Source organism: Dermochelys coriacea, chromosome 1, assembly GCF_009764565.3.
Source record: "Dermochelys coriacea isolate rDerCor1 chromosome 1, rDerCor1.pri.v4, whole genome shotgun sequence".
Classification (NCBI taxonomy): domain Eukaryota; kingdom Metazoa; phylum Chordata; order Testudines; family Dermochelyidae; genus Dermochelys; species Dermochelys coriacea.
The window spans coordinates 19,930,931-19,948,608 of NC_050068.2; the positions used below are offsets into that span (position 1 = coordinate 19,930,931).

General features: G+C 38.7%; 1 protein-coding gene across 1 annotated transcript in view; it reads right to left on the reverse strand.

Moving 5' to 3' along the window:
- DLG2 (discs large MAGUK scaffold protein 2) overlaps positions 1-17,678 on the reverse strand; it is a 1,500,569-nt gene that overhangs the window by 552,693 nt on the left and 930,198 nt on the right. Inside the window, 1 exon segment of the mRNA XM_043504108.1 lies at positions 7,985-8,038. Within this exon segment, the coding sequence (XP_043360043.1) occupies positions 7,985-8,038 (54 nt within the window).

The following is a 17,678-nucleotide window of genomic DNA, read 5'->3' on the forward strand; positions in this document are numbered from 1 at the left end:
GTGTTTTAAGATCCACATTCAATTACTAATGTGGCAGCTGATTCCAAAACAGATAGAGGCAGGGCTTAAATTCAGCTGGAGCCGTCTAGAGCGGAAGTCCAGTAAATATTTTCAAACTCGCGGGAGCCCTGGCACGCCCCTCCCCAACCAACTGGGGTAAAGCCCTGAGACCTCCTGCCTTGAATGGGGGGAGAGCATGGTGGGTTCAAAGAAAATCTCTGATAATTTAAGCTCTGGATGGAGGTCATCACAGAAGCATTATTCTATGCCAGTAACTACTGAGAGGTGCTTTCGTTTAACTTGGAAGTAACCCCAGTCAGAACTACTGAACAATCTTGGCTTTTGGTCTCTGAGCGTATCAACTGCGATCACAGTTATTACTGAAAAAGAAAAGGAGTACTTGTGGCACCTTAGAGATTAACAAATTTATTAGAGCATAAGCTTTCGTGAGCTACAGCTCACTTCATCGGATGCATTTGGTTTTTCCACCAAATGCATCCGATGAAGTGAGCTGTAGCTCACGAAAGCTTATGCTCTAAAAAATTTGTTAGTCTGTAAGGTGCCACAAGTACTCCTTTTCTTTTGGCGAATACAGACTAACACGGCTGCTACTCTGAAACCAGTTATTACTGAGTTAGTAGAAACTTTCTTCAAGTTACCACCTAATTAATTCATTGCACCATCTCGTCCACTCTACATCTCTTTTGAAAACTATTGTGGATTTGACATGAAAAAGTGTGCCTGAATTAGAAGTTATGGTTTTGTCTAAAGAAAAACAAATATATTATGTTCTAAATGTGTATTTACAGCATGGACGACATGGAAAAGAATGAAGTCTGTCTATCTTGCAAGGACTGAGTGAAAGGGAATGATTATTTTGTAAAAGACTTCTCAATCGCATTTTGGAGCTGATATTATTAGATCCTGTGCATTTGTTCCTTTTCAGAGTATTATTTTTATCGTCTTGGTCTTTCTTCCTCTCTTTCATTAGTTCTTCACCCAAATTCACATCAGACATTCACAGCATACATTCCAAATGTCAGATCATTACTCTTTCATACTCCCAAATTCTAGTAAAATATCCTTGAGTGAAACAACACTCTGAGTTACATGGACATTGGTAAAATCAACATATGGCTAATATTTTTATTAAAGGTTACAGTTCCTCTGGCATAAACAATATGTTCTAAATAATTAAAGACAATGTAGTTTATAATAAGTTTTTTAAAAAAAACAATGCAACATGAAAGTAAACATTTAGTGGAAAGTTTCACTCCTATTTTATTGATCAAGGGTTAGTAGTCAGGTTCATGTATGAGGCGAATGCAAATACTATACTAAAGGCAGCTTCAAGTGGAATCCATTAGTGAGAGTCCTTTATTGCTTCTTATTATACATAAAGGTCTGAAAGTTTCTGATTTTTACATTTTTCTTTCTTTGCCTTTTCCGACTTGATATCAAGTCTTGGTTTTCCTGATTATACTGTAGGTAAAAACCCAGAGATGTGTATTGAGAGTTGCTTAAATCCTTAGAAAGAAAAGGAGTACTTTTGGCACCTTAGAGGCTAACAAATTTATTTGAGCATAAGCTTTCATGAGCTACAGCTCACTTCATCGGATGCATTCAGTGGAAAATACAGTGGGGAGATTTATATACACAGAGAACATGAAACAATGGGTGTTACCATACACACAATGTATCTTTGTGAAAAAAGTAGCTATTTAAGTATTTTAGCATAATTCTCATGTTCCTTATTATTGGAAACAGAATTGCCAAGCAACATAACAGCAAGTCTAGAGCACTACAGAACCCTTAAAAGTAGGGGACAACGAGCAATATAATACTTAAAATGAAGATAACATAAAAGTCCACAGATCACAATAAAATGGGTGTGCAACATTTTGGGTGACATCCAAAAACATGGTACAAAAAAACTCAGGAGTACTTGTGGCATCTTAGAGCATATTATTATTTATTAAGCAAATTTATTAGAGCATAAGCTTTCAGGGCTACAGCCCACTTCATCGGATGCATTGAATGGAACATATAGTAAGAAGAGATATATATACATACAGAGAAGTTGGAATTTGCCATACAAACTGTAAGAGGCTAATTAATTAAGATGAGCTATTATCAGCAGGAGAAAAAAAACTTTTGTAGTGATAATCAAGATGGCCCATTTAGACAGTTGACAAGAAGGTGTGAGGATACTTAACATGTGGAAATAGATTCAATATGTGTAATGACCCAGCCACTCCCAATCTCTATTCAAACCCAAGTTAATGATATCTACTTTGCATATTAAGTCAAGCTCAGCAGTTGCTCCTTGGAGTCTGTTTTTGAAGCTTTTCTGTTGCAGAATTGCCACCCTTAAGTCTTTTACTGAGTGGCCAGAGAGGTTGAAGTGTTCTCCTACCGGTTTTTGAATGTTATGATTCCTCATGTCAGATTTGTGTCCATTTATTCTTTTGCGTAGAGATTGTTCCATTTGGCCAATGTACATGGCAGAGGGGCATTGCTGGCACATGATGGCATATATCACATTGGTAGATGTGCAGGTGAAGGAGCCCCTGATGGCGTGGCTAATGTGATTAGGTCCTATGATTGTGTCACTTGAATAAATATGTGGACAGAGTTGGCATCGGGCTTTGTTGAAAGGATAGGTTTCCTGAGTTAGTGGTTTTGTTGCGTGGTTGCTGGTGAGTATTTGCTTCAGGTTGGGGGGCTGTCTGTAAGCAAGGACTGGTCTGTCTCCCAAGATCTGTGAGAGTGAGGGATCATTTTCCAGGATAGGTTGTAGATCTTTGATGATGCGTTGGAGAGGTTTTAGTTGGGGGCTGAAGGTGATGGCTAGTGGCATTCTGTTATTTTCTTTGTTGGGCCTGTCCTGGAGTAGGTGACTTCTGGGTACTCTTCTGGCTCTGTCAATCTGTTTCTTCACTTCAGCAGGTGGGTATTGTAGTTGTAAGAATGCTTGATAGAGATCTTGTAGGTGTTTGTCTCTGTCTGAGGGGTTGGAGCAAATGCGGTTGTATCTTAGAGTTTGGCTGTAGACAATGGATCTTGTGGGTGTCCTGGATGGAAGCTGGAGGCATGTAGGTAGGAATAGCGATCAGTAGGTTTCTGGCATAGGGTGGTGTTTATGTGACCATCGCTTATTAGCACAGTAGTGTCCAGGAAATGGACCACTTGTGTGGATTGGTCTAGGCTGAGGTTGATGGTGGGATGGAAATTGTTGATATCCTGGTGGAATTACTCAAGGGCTTCTTTTCCATGGGTTCAGATGATGAAGATGTCATCAATGTAGTGCAAGTACAATAGGGGCATTATGGGACGAGAGCTGAGGAAGTGTTGTTCTAAGTCAGCCATAAAAATGTTGGCATACTGTGGGGCCATGCGGGTACCCATAGTAGTGCCGCTGACTTGAAGGTATAGATTCTCCTCAAATGTGAAATAGTTGTGGTTGAGGACAAAGTCACAAAGTTCAGCCACCAGGTTTGCCATGACATTATTGGGGATACTGTTCCTGATAGCTTGTAGTTCATCTTTGTGTGGAATGTTGGTGTAGAGGGCTTCTACATCCATAGTGGCCAGGATGGTGTTTTCTGGAAGTTCACCAATGGTACAAACATCAAGGTGCGAGTTTTCTTATAGTGTGGATTTGCATACCTATGTCATAACTGGTACCTACCCACAAATGATCCCTAGGTGTTTGAGTCATTTTCACCTTAGGAAGACTGAACTTGTAGGAATAGCATTATACATCTGAAAATACCAATTATCTACTACTGCAATTCCAATTCCAAAATTATAGGTGCTTGGGCAGGTATAAACATCATCAAAGTTATTATTTATTTGCATTACCATAACACCTAGGATCCTTAGTCCTGGTCCAGTACTGTACAAGATGCCTACACTGTACTAGGTACCATACAAACAAAATATGGACCCTGCCCCAAAGAGACAACAGATACATGCAGACAGACTTGAAGGGGGAGGTGTTACAAGGAAACAATAAGACAATATTGGGCAGCATCACCCGACGATTTGGATTTAAATTTATATGGAGGGCCTCCAAGAGGAAGCGATTAAATATTTTTATGTTTTGGTCAACAAATATCTTAACTGAAAGAAAACATAGCTCATGTATCTGAATGATAAAATTGGTATTAAAAGAATTAATCGTAAAGCTTCTGAAATCTGCTTATGGCAAAACTGCCACATCTCCTACCACATCCTGAACACCGGTTGTATCAAATTCCTCAAAATTCCTTTCATGTTCCATAATAATTGTTACAAGAAAAGTTAATTCTCTGTCAGGCACATGCATTTCATCACCCTCCGAGAATATGCTGCCATAAACAGTTTGAGAGAGGAAGCATCATTTGCAACATTTTTTTTTTTTACAGTGACAATAAGGAAGCTATAAAAAGAATCTAGCTGTGTTTAAGGGCAAATATGCTTTAGAGGGATATTATCACATCTCCTAGAGATTTCTTTCCCTACATCAATCATTGTCATGATGGGTAAAAAGACAAAGTCTGCTTCTGGTCAGCTCATTAGTTCTTATTGCCCTGAGAAATACTTCTGATACAGAAAAGAAAAGAAAAGAAAAGAAAAGAAAAGAAAAGAAAAGAAAAGAAAAGAAAAGGTGTTCCTGTGCACTTTGGGTCTGATCCAAAGCCCATTGATTCCAAAAGCATCAGATCAGGCTTTTACAAGTGTTACAGCTCAATGAAACAAAAGTAATAGACATATACTTTTATTAAGGTTTTGGGTATGACCAAATTCTCTTTAAAAATCAGGAGGTAGTACAAAAAATCAGTGTGAACATGTAACAACATAATATCAAGCAGGGGGACAAAGGCATTTTGGAATAAACAGTTTCTTAATTAAACTACTCATACGTGTAAGTATTTGAAGGATTTGGGCCCTAAATTGTTTTTTCCTTACTACTTTTTCCAGCATCTTACACAATAGGGTCCTGATCGTTTTTGGGGGACTCTACATGCTATAAAAGGCCAGAATTTATACTCAGTTACAAATGGCCAACAAGAAATAGCGACAGTGTTGGTGTTTAAACTTTGTAATGTTGCATTAGGCACAAAGGCTCTAATTCATCAAGTCACATAAAAACATGCCTGTTAACAAGGGCACTACTCACATACTTAAAGTTAGGCATGTGCTTAAGTAACTTCTTGAATTAGAGCCAAAATGGGAGAATCTTTAGGCATGTCCTTTATCACCAGGCATTATCCTACATGATCTTCACTTTCTGCCAAGAGCCCTCAATGTCCCCCCGCCCCCACAGCCCAACCCCCTGACCCAGCCTGGAGCACCCTCATTTACCCGAAATCCCTCATCCTGGCCCCACTCCAGAGCCCATAACCCCTCCCACATCCCAACCCCCTGCCTCAGCCCAGAGTCCCCTCCCATACTCTGAACCCCGCAGCTCCACCCCCCAGCCTGGAGCCCCCTCCTGCACCCTGAATGCCACATTTCTTGCCCCACCCCGGAGCCCGCACCCTTACCCCAACTCCCTGAGCCAGCCCAGTGAAAATGAGCGAGTGAGTGAGGGTGGGTAGAGCGAGCGACAGAGGGAGGGCGGGATGGAGTGAGCAGGGGCGAGGCCTTGGAGAAGGGGTGGAGCAGAGAGCAGGGCAAAGGTGTTCGGTTTTGTGCAAGTAGAGTTGGCAACCCTAGCTCAAATGGTGCAGAGGAAGCAGGTAACAAAGAGTGAGTGAGGCTAGGAGGGAGTCTGGGGAGGTAGCAAACTGTGAGGGGGAAATTTTTTGCCCGGACAGTTAGCATTTGCCACACTTAAAAGCAGCCGAAAAGAGGGTCTATAATGGGAAGTATTGGGCAACCTTAATAATAGGCCGTGCTATGAGCCCTACCTATAATTCATATTCATAGACAATGAAGAATTTCTAAATTGTTGCCCATTTAAGGTTTGGGGATTTATTTGTTTTGTGCTTTGTTTATAATTACCAAGATCATTAACAGCTGCTTTTCTAACATGAATGATAGTTTGATGTTAAAATGTGCCTATTGAGTCACAGATGTCTGAACAAAGTTCATATATTACAGAGTTATAACTATAATTAATGTATAGGGTGTTGCTGTAAGTAGCTGTGTCAAAAAGTACTGCTACTAGGCTGGCACTGAATTTCAGATGAATTCAGATTTGAATGACATTTTGTAATTTTGAATAAGCAATTGAAAAATAAAACGAGCAAAGACATTATATAGCTGCGTGCTAGATGCTATTAGGATTTCCATTCAAGTGCAAGAAATACAAACGATGGTGTATTCAAAAGTTGGATAACACTAACATTTGGAAAGGTGAAATGAAGAACTGTAAAAACTTTGCAAAATTTTACCCACAAAGTAATTCTGGCCCCTTTGCTCTCCTGTAATAAGTACTCTGGAATTATAGCATAACTGCAAGACAACTTTAGGTTTCTGAACTAGTCCCAGTGTGATGAACACATTTTTTAACGAAACAAATAAAGTGTCTAAGAGGGTCAAGTTTTGAACTCCTCTGGGTTTATACAGCCCTTATTTTCCAAAGTGGAAAAAAGTGGATCAGAAATAGGATGTTAACTAATAAGTTAGGACAAAACCAGAACAATCCTTCAGTGTAGCCACTTTGAAATGTGCTTGTATTTCTTTACTTGCACACATTGCACAATGTGTTTTGATTTTATTATTTTGTGTGTTTGTGTTCTGCACTCTCCTTCATTATAGTTTGGTTCTGCATATTGAGCTGAAAGAATGTGTTGCCACTGCTCATTTTTAAATATTCCCTGTAGAGTTGCGTGTGACGATATTGTTTGCATGGGTGGATATAACGTGCAGGTACCAGCTTTGTATCCAAAATTGATTCCAGTCTGAGAGACTTATACAGTAAGAACTAACTTTGTAAGTAGCGAGATCCTGGAAAAATGCATTTGTTGTGGTACAGTTCTTTCTGGAATCTGAGCCTATCACCACTGTTGTTTGTTAACAACACACAGTAACCTCTGAAAAGCTCTTCACAAAAGGGTAAGGATAAACTGAGCATTAATTTGTCTATTTTTAAAAAATAAAATGACATTCCTATTAGTTAAAAGTTAAATTAGTATTACTTATCTGACAGCAATGCCCAGTGCTATACAGAAACACCCTAAAATGCTTCCAATATAAAAAAAGACATACAGATAAACAGATGAAGGGTTGAGACAAGGTGTTCCCCCTCCATCTGATACTAGAAATTCAGACACAGACTTCTCTTATATAGCTGGAAATTTCTTCAGAAAAAAAAATCCCAAATCAAAACAAAAATTCTTGGTATTGGTAATATTTGGTGATCTGCAAATAAAACAGGTTTTACAGCTGCACTGGGAAAAGGGAAAGTCACAATAAAACCACAAGTTTCAGAGTAGCAGCTGTGTTAGTCTGTATTCGCAAAAAGAAAAGCAGTACTTGTGGCACCTTAGAGACTAACAAATTTATTAGAGCATAAGCTTTCGTGAGCTACAGCTCACTTCATCGGATGCATCCGATGAAGTGAGCTGTAGCTCACGAAAGCTCATGCTCTAATAAATTTGTTAGTCTCTAAGGTGCCACAAGTACTGCTTTTCTTTTTAATAAATCCACAATATTTTTCAAAAGAAAGTTAGTTTTGATTTGTTAAAACTTTGTTGCATAGAAAAAGTATGTAAGTGAATTACTACTTTGCACTGTATGTCACCGGACTTTATTGCCTTCCCTAATTTCTGCAACTGGGAAAGAATTAAACCACACAATCCATTTAATATTTTAAAAAAATAAATACAATATATTTTAAGAAACATTCTGTGCGGCCCTTTGACTAATGTTTTGTGTATCTGATAATGCAATGAAGAGAATTTTATGGGGGGGGAATGGAGGGGGGAATCAAGATAGACTAAGCTGTAAGTTCAACTGTTTACAAAAAGAGGAAACAAAATGTTATACTTACATAGGGAATTGTGTCCAAGGTGTCTGTGTTGACTATTATAGGGGCGGGACTAGCCTGAGAGAAAAAGAAAGGGGGGGGGAAACAAATTTAAATACTTTAAACTATTGAATATTAAAAACCACAGTAACATGAAACTCAGAGCTAGCACCCCTACCTCCCACTGAATTCACAAGGAACAATGGTGTGAGCCTTGGGTATCACTGAATTCATTGGTATTTGAGGTCAGTAGGAGGTACTCAGTATCTTGCAGGATTGTACCCAAAGAACCTGATCTAAAGTACACTAAGTCAATAGGAATCTTTCCATTAAATGGTCAATGGTCTTTGGATTAGGCTCTAACTGAACAAGAAGTAGACATTTACTGGTTAGTATTGTATGAAATGGGGAGTTTGGGGGTCTCAGGGCTCTATGTAAACAGGAGTTTATTTTTTCAACTCCCATTGTATACACACTCCAAGTCTTGCATCTGAGCAAAATGAATTTAAAATTAATGACAGAACCCACAACCAGGCAAGTTTCAAGCAGTTTCAAGGCTCACTCGAAGCACTGAGCACAGCTCTACCATCAAGTACCTTTCTTTAGCCTAGCATTTCACAGCCCAAGAAGCAGCCACCCTACGCCCCCCCGTCCAAAAAAAAAAGAAAGGGTATTAATGCAGTAATTCAAGTGCTTTCCTGTAACCACACTGTTTCTAATTCAATTTCATCATGTAGGAGAATAACTTCCATCTAAAGAGAAATTATAGGTTGTATGCAACCACATTTAACATTTGCTAAAATTATTTCCCGTCACACAATTATCCAATCACAGGGAATACACTGAGAACAAGACACACATATTTTGGTACTCGAAAGTAGGTGCAATTCAGCTGATGACCTGTCTTCATCTATTACAGTATTGTATGATTTGATATTAAAAACCACTTTCTAAACCACCTGAACCTAAGCATTTTCTGTGCCTACCTTTCACGCATTTATCCTCACTGGTGCTCAGTTGCTTTAGTTAGCTTAAACTAATATATACAAGTTTCAGAATCTTTTTCATTTAGATTGTTATAATTTCAGTTATAGGCCATGCAGGAAAGATTTATAATGTGTAACTGCTGCATTTAAAAATACAGACCTTCCATATCTACTTGCAACTTCACTTTAGCTTTCATGAATGTTCAACTCAATACTGAGTATCAATTCTTTTGTCTATATTATAAATAGAAAAAAGATGGTTTTCGAGATAATACTGCTGTTTCTGTCAACCTTTAGATTTCATTGCAATCCTGGTTTTACTTTTCCATATTGATTAACCTTAACATCAGATAGTCAGGGCAAAATAAATATAGCATAGTTTCTTCAGCTCTTTTATTATTTACAATCTCCAGAATTTAAATGCCTTGTCATCCCTAATCAAGCAATATTTGTTAAGCTACTGGAATCAATCAGCAGCCCATATTTTTCTCATCACTTTTCCACTCTTGCAGGTAACTCAGGCCCTAATTACAAAAATTCCAGCAATGTATTCATTTTTCAGACACTACTTTAAAGAAGTTTCTCAGCAGGAAAACAATGCAAGTGATGAAGAAGCGTAGGGATATTATAAAATAAGATTAGTTAAAGACTTGTAATTTCTTTGGAGAACTCCTCATCTGCTCCTGTAATCATGCAACCTGAAATGACAATGGAATATGTCCAGCCATAAAGAACTTGCTTGGCCCTGTTTTAGGAACTCAGACTTCTGTGATAGGTGAACAAACTGTTGAAAGGTAAGGTGTGCCTGCACAATGCAAAATAAATACTTTCCAGATAAGTCATGAGCCTGATATCTGAGAGCATTTTAGGTGAAAGGACTCCTGGAATTTTCCAGGGATGGCAAGTGTTAAGCAATAGATCTAAAACCAAAAGACTCCCAAGTCAGAAGATGACTTCTTTGTTGGGGTCTGTTTCTCTTCTTATTTTTCACTCCAAGTTGCAGGTCCAATGGGTATCAAGCCACCTGGGTCTCAAAACATGGGGATTCTTCTATTTTGATAATGTACCCTTAGCTATCTGGGACATGGTCCTGCTTGCTCATTGCACTTCCTTCACTGATCCCGCTATTAGGAGGAGGAGAACCTTACCTTTCAAAATGACCGTGCCTCCAGTGTTTTCTAGCAGACAGGGGTTGAGACAAGGAAACGAAAGATGTGTGGTTCTAGTCCCAATTCTGCCACTTGACTTGCTGTGACACCTTGGGCAAGTCACCTAACTGTTCTGCCTGGGTTTTCTGAGTTATCAAATGGATCTTGTGATTCTTATTTGCCTTTGAAAAAGATGTTGAGATCAGCGGATGACAAGCAGTAGATAAGTGCTAAGATCTATTATATTTTAATAATGAACAGTTAGTCCTGGAGTTTCAAAAATGCACTTATTCTACTGGCAACCTCCTGCTCAGCAGGATGAACTCCACTCATGAATTAATATAAATATAATATAAAGAAGGGACTCCTTTAGGACAGATGGTTCCAGGACTCTAGGTAATGGATTTTAGAGATAGTGACAGAGAAGCATATTGAATCGACTCAGGGGGTTGGAAAAGTTAAATCAACCCAGACATTTCCAGAGCGCTTTCCCTCTATGTCCCCAATCCTGTTCCTCATCTAGATATTTAACTTTTGATTCCACTCTCTACCAAGACTGCTGTCAACTTACTGCTTCATCCCTGCTGCACCTGAATAGGACCTTTTCCTCTCACTGGCTGAAGAAACTGTTTCCATCTGGATGATACCAGAACTTGGAAGCCAAGACAGCATACTCACAGCTGCAATGCCCGACTGGTATCAAACAGTTGGGAAAAAACTTGGAAAAGAGGGAGATAGAAGTTTTTTTTAAGGACATGAACACAGGAGACATTCCTCCCATAAATATACTCAGGATTTTCCAGCTCCAGTCAGTCAGGTTGTCTGGTCATCTTACCACCAAAGGCATTATTTGAAAGCATAGTAAAAAAAAACCTGAACCACTAACAAGGAGAGTACAAAGCTACACAGTCTTGTTCATGGGCATTAATTCTGTACAACACACTCATTTATTGACCTTCTCTCAACATCATATGCTATGCTTATACTCATCAGGCAAGATGAACTTTGCTTCCAGTCTGAGTACTAGTTTTAACCTGGTTGGCCTTGGTTTATGTACAGTGTTAATATAATATATTGTCTGGTTTTAACTGATTTTAATTCTATTCACAACACACAGCATTTCCCATTCTATTGAGTCCTGGGGCATAATGCGATATACCACAGGGTGGAAGGGGTGGAGTGTGGGCAGGGCCTGGGCGGAGCTGGGGGGGAGCACCACCCCGGGCAGATAGGAACTTGGTGCCTATGTCCCAGGCCCTTCACCCCCCTATGGACAGTCCTGGCTGAAGTCACACCAAAATGCAGCCACATGGTTTAGGGCAGTGGTTCTCAAACTTTTGTATTGGCGACCCCTTTTACACAGCAAGCCTCTGAGTGCGACCCCCCACCCCGCTTATTTAAAACTCCCCCCCCCTTTTTTTTTTAACACTATTATAAATGCTGAAGTGAAGTGTGGTTTGGGGTGGAGGCTGACAGCTTATGACCCCCCATGTAATAACCTTGTGACCCCCTGAGGGTCACAACCCCCACTTTGAGAACTCCTGCTTTAGGGTCTATTTCATCGAAAGATATGGAAACGAGACCACCACTAAATACAGTGACTCTAAATATAGAGATTCTATTGTTCTGACAATACCTTTAAGTGAAGTGATCCGAGGTCTGCTATGCATATCTAATTTTGTCAAGTTGAGATTGATTGTTTAGGCTTAGCAAGGTACTGATACCCTCACAGACAATGACGAGCAAGACCCTAGAACTATCCGAGATCTATCCTGCACATTCTTTCAAATTTCTTATGCCTCAGCCTTCAGCATCTTGGCAATCTACTGTGACATGACTGTTACAAATCTGGACACTGGAGAAAGATCTGGGACTGATGGCTTATGCCCATTTGCTTTTAAATACCATCAATATTTCTTATTCTGATCCACTTTCAACACTGACAAGATCTACTGAAGAGTTTCATCTCTCACTCCTCTTCCCACATGCCCATGGATGTCATTCTTCATTAAAATTTTTTGACTGTGGTAGCTCAGCACTCAAACAGATTTGACATCTGATTCAATAAGTATATAATGTCTTAGTGCAAGATTTCTAATTGCGAGTAGTAACATGTGTAACACCCAGAAATGCTTTAAAGTCCTTTGTGTTCAGAAAATCGTGGTCTCTTTGTTCCTAATAGAACTTACTGGGTCCAAGAATTCATTGAAAGAAGAAGAAAAGAGGCTTAGCTTTTTCTTTCTTTTCTCACTCTCTCAATTACTTTTCAGGGGATGCTATTTGTTATAATAGCGTATTGTGTTCCAGACAAACTACTTAAATGGAGAAAACTAGTGATTAAGGATACAGAATCAACAACACAGGCAACAGTGGCAGCAAAACGCAAAGTATTCTGTAGGAGAGGCACCAGCCAGGGTGACATTCAAAATGTGCAAGAATAAAGCTGAAGGAACTTTTTCTGTTTCATTGTTATAGGACAGAACTCCCGCGATCCACAAAACAGCACCATGTGAAGGAATTTGCTAAGGCTAGCATCTGAGTTCTCATGAATAATTCTAGTTAGACTCAAAGTGTCTATAAGTGATCCATCCAAGAATTTATTTTCACCCGTGAAACAAACAAAAGATTATAAATATGTTTTCCACACAAAGAGCTTACTACCAGTCAAAGCGCTTGCTACCACAAATAGTCCCATGGAATGCTTACTCTATGAGCAATCCACAGGAGTAAACATGGTATAGTTATAGTAATAAGCACTATGCCTGATTAGATGGCTTTTGAAGTACTGGACTCAAAAATTGATAGTGGAACTGGGACTAAGATAATGATACTGTGATAGATAGAGTTTTTTAATTTATCGGTTTCTGAGTAGGTTTAGTTGTTATTTTTTAAATAGAGAGCTGACTATTTGAACAAGAAGTTTAAGTCATATTTAAGGACTCGTACTCCAAAGCAAGCTGGCCTTGGTGAGACTTGATATTCTGGGAAGCTTCATTTTACCATTTACATTTTCTCTCTCTCTCTCTGTCTCTCTATCTTTATATTAGCAATACAGTAAGAGCACTTGTCCCTATATTTATTTTACATTGTCCATGCATAGTCAATTTCCAGTATGTTGCAGTGTTTTGTGTGAACAATGCATAAATTTAACAGGGAAGAAAGATGACATTTCTGGCAACTGGGTATAGGACAAGTGAATACACAAATGAATACAATCATTGTCATTAGGTCTCAGAGCCACCACAACAGGGATGAATGGAACACTTTTCACTTCAGTTTTATTGTTTCAGGCTGTTTGAAGCCTCAATTTAGGGCACCTCACCTATACCCTAGCCAGGGCTCAAGGTGTGACCAGGTCAGTTCAGGCACCCCCACCTTTCCCTACTAAACACCCTGAGTTTCACCCAAAACTGGTTTAATATGGGGGGGGGGGGTGGGTTTGAACAGGTCTCAGGCCTACAGAAAGATAACACTGCATTAGTTTTAACTCAGTTCACTTTTTCAAGGTTTTTATCAGAACTGTAAGAGCTAAAATACATGCTTACAGTCACAGAGAAAGGGTGCAAGCAACCACATGCACAGATTGAGAATTACTTGTGTGTGCGCGTGCATTCATATACACACACACACACACACACACACACACACACACACTTCTAATTTATATATACAGATCAAGACTCCAGAATCTCAACTTTCAGTCTAAAATATATATTGGGATTAACCTGACCATTTACCACAGAACTGTGCTCCAGAATTCTATGAGGCCACAAAGTCACACAATACATAGTTGCTTAGTCTTATGCACCACTGCATTTCATGAAGCTCATTTTCCATCAAGTTTTAACACTATGTTTAAAAAAATCAATTTGTTTTATACGAAACTGATAAACTAAAGACAGGCACAGAGCTCCCTTGAACAACTAAGAGTAACTTCACAGAAAATAGTTCTCCCTTCCATATATAGATGTGAAACAGAAAAAAAGTCACTTGTTATATTGCTATCAGACAGTCACTGGCAGAGTAGAAGAAAAGTGCCTCAAGAAAGCCTCAAGGCCTTTCCTTATCAAATGTAAGAAAATGTAACATATAATGCAGCCTCCATATAAACCCATTACAAGATAAACTAAATAATTTATCTCAAACTTATTACAGAATGTGTATATTTGGATTTTATTTCCACTTTTAATTTTTAAAAAAAAAAATAGAATTTTCCAATATTTATAAAAAGCTATTAGCGGTGATACTATCTAACAAGAATAAATTTGGATCTAGGCAGAAACTGACATCTCCATCCGGGTCAGCAAGATGCCAATGGGAATTGTTTCTCAAAAAAACCCAAACCAAACCAATCTAATCTACTATATCCTCCTTCTGATACTGCTTGACAGCGGCTTAAATTAGCAATGATTAACATAATAGCAGTAACTTTATATCCAATATCTGATTCAGTGAAGGACATAATAATGTCAAAAGAATAAGTGCTGAAGAATAGGACATTAATTATGATATGTCTATAATTCTGCTCAAGATAATCAACAATACGATTTTAGTTGACTAACTGCTGGCATCTCAGCTTCCTAGGCACACAGAAGAGTAAATCCATTTGCCTTAAGCTAGGGAACTAAAATGAAACCTGATAGTGAGAATCACACAGGTTTCTGACCACTGTGTCTCAGCTGGCTAGTGTGAGAGAAATTGGTTCAACTGTCTCACACTAGAGCCTCAATTTAGTAAAGCATTCTTAGGCTATGGTCCTGCATGATTAAGGACCTATTCAGGAAGGATGCTTAAACACATGCTTGACTTGCATGCTCAAGTTGTTTTGAAAAATCAATGGCACTTAAAATGGATGGTTAAACTTAAGCACCTGTTTAGTTACTTTCTTGAATCCAGGAAACTGAGTCCCGAGATCTACAAAGTAGAAATCCATGCTGTCATAAATATAAAGGAAGGCTAGCCACTTTTAAATCCCTCCTGGCCAGAGGAAAAAACCCTTTCATCTGTAAAGGGTTAAGAAGCTAAAGATAACCTCGCTGGCACCTGACCAAAATCACCAATGAGGAGACAAGATACTTTCAAAGCTGGAGGGGGTGGGATGGAGGCGGGTGGAGAAACAAAGGGTTCTCTCTGTCTCTGTGTTGTTTTTGCCCGGACCAGAGCAGGAATGCAGGTTAGAACTCCTGAAAGGGCTAATAAGCAATCCAGTTAGATATGTGTTCGATTCTGTTTTGTTTAAATGGCTGATAAAACAAGTTGTGCTGGATGGTATGTATATTCCTGTTTTTGTGTCTTTTTGTAACTAAAGGTTTTGCCTAAAGGGATTCTCTGTGTTTTGAATCTGATTACCCTGTAAGGTATTTACATCCTGATTTTACGGAGGTGATTCTTTTACTTTTTCTTCAAGTAAAATTCTTCTTTTAAGAACCTGATTGCTTTTTCATTATTCTTAAGATCCAAGGGTTTGGGTCTGTGTTCACCTATGCAAATTGGTGAGGATTTTTATCAAGCCTTCCCCAGGAAAGGGGGTGTAGGGTTTGGGAGGATTTTTTTTGGGGGGGAAGACGTTTCCAAGCGGGCTCTTTCCCTGTTATATATTTGTTAGATGCTTGGTGGTGGCAGCAATAAAGTCCAAGGGCAAAAGGTAAAATAGTTTGTACCTTGGGGAAGTCTTATCCTAAGCTGGTAAAAATAAGCTTAAGGGGTTTTTCACGCAGGTCGCCACATGCAGGTCCCCTAGAGTTCAGAGTGGGGAAGGAACCTTGACACATGCAATACAATTTCTTTAGAGATGTATCACATCAAAATCTTGACACCTGATAACAAAGTTGAAGTTTTCATGTAGTTTATAAAAATTTTAATACAAGATCATGCATGCTGGAAAAAATCTAATTTGGCACTGTTAATATTCAAGTGGCAAAAAATCCTACTGGAAGGAGTTATCTAAATATCAACAAAGTAATCCAAACTGACACATCCATTAATATGTTTAAAAAGGTGTATTTTAAGCATTTTATTTAATTGTTTCCATAACTTTTATTATTTGTTCAGGCAATAGAAAGGTATTTTATAAAACAGTACATCAAATTAATATACAATAGCGACACTTATTGTTTATTAAAAGTACGTTTGTCTAACATATTTTTCATTGCATAAACAATAAAAATAATAGCCCTTTCTTTAACAGTCTTTTTGCTTTTGCAATCAGCTAAAAATAATGCCCTCTGATTTCCAGGGCATGTTTACACTGCAGCTGGGAGCATGGCTCCCAGCAGGGTAGACAGACTTGCAATAGCTTCAGGGCCGAACAAACACACAGGCAAACTAGGGCCCAAATTCATATGGGGGGCAATTTTAAAAAAATCTATTTGAATTTGCATACAAACTGAAAGAACTTCACTCATTCAAAGGAATGGCATTGTGACCTGGGCACAGGGTCACACCACCTCTCACTCAAACTTAGTCCAGCCGCCTCTCCAGCTTCCCAGACAATCCCTGAGTCAAGACTAGTTTCACTCAAGCTAACATGTTAAAATTAGTGATGTGGACATTGTGGCTCCAAATGAGACTTGGGCTAGTCACCCAAAACCACCCAATCCTTTTGAGTCTGAGCTGAGGTTGCTAGCCCGAGTTTTTGCTGGAGCCATACATGACCATACTGCTATTTTTATATGTTAACTCGAGCAATCCTAGAGTGAGTCTCACTACCCATGCTGGAAGGCATGCTGCCATCTGCTGTGTAAATGTATCATGAGGCTTTTAAATGATGAAAGGCCCATAGAGTGGCTTCTCCACTGGTTGTTATAGGAGCCAGAATTGAGCTTGGCAAGTCAAAGCCCCACCACACACTCACAAAGTATATTTTCTGTAGGATGCCAATGGACAATGCCTTGAAGATTTGATAACACTTTGGATATGCTTATATATATAAATTATATGCATTTTACGTTCACTTGCTGAAAACTGCAAGGTTCTTAACAAAAACAATTAGAGGAATAATTCAAAAGATATTTCCAAATCTGTGCACCATCACTGTAAGACAGCAAATTATGTCATATAGGGTGAAATTCATAGGAGAAATAATTAAAGCACCCTCATATCTTAAATTAATACAGAGTGATAGAAAATATATCAAAATATAAGAGCTAACTTATCTTCTACTGCATCATCACTGCCAAATAACCCAGAATTTCAAATATCTTCAAGTTTATGTTTGTTCTAATGCACCCCTTCTGGAATATGTAATTGCTTGATAGCTGGAACAGATGCAAAACCTCTTGGGTGAAAATCACAGTCTAACTGAAGTCATTAAGAAAATTAAAATTGACTTCAATGGAGCCAGGATTTCATCCATGTTTCTACTCTGTATGGGTTTTCTTTTATTTCAGTCTACCTTTTATGTTCTTGTTAAATAAGTCTTCTCTATTACAGTGTGAATGTTTTGTTTTTACTGATTCAGTGGAAATTATATCAAAGTTATAAACAAAAAAAATCAGTGACAAATCATCTCATTTTTAATTTATTCAGTATGCGTCTGGATCAAATAGAAATTGCATTAATCAGCCTTGCAGTGAATGAAGATAA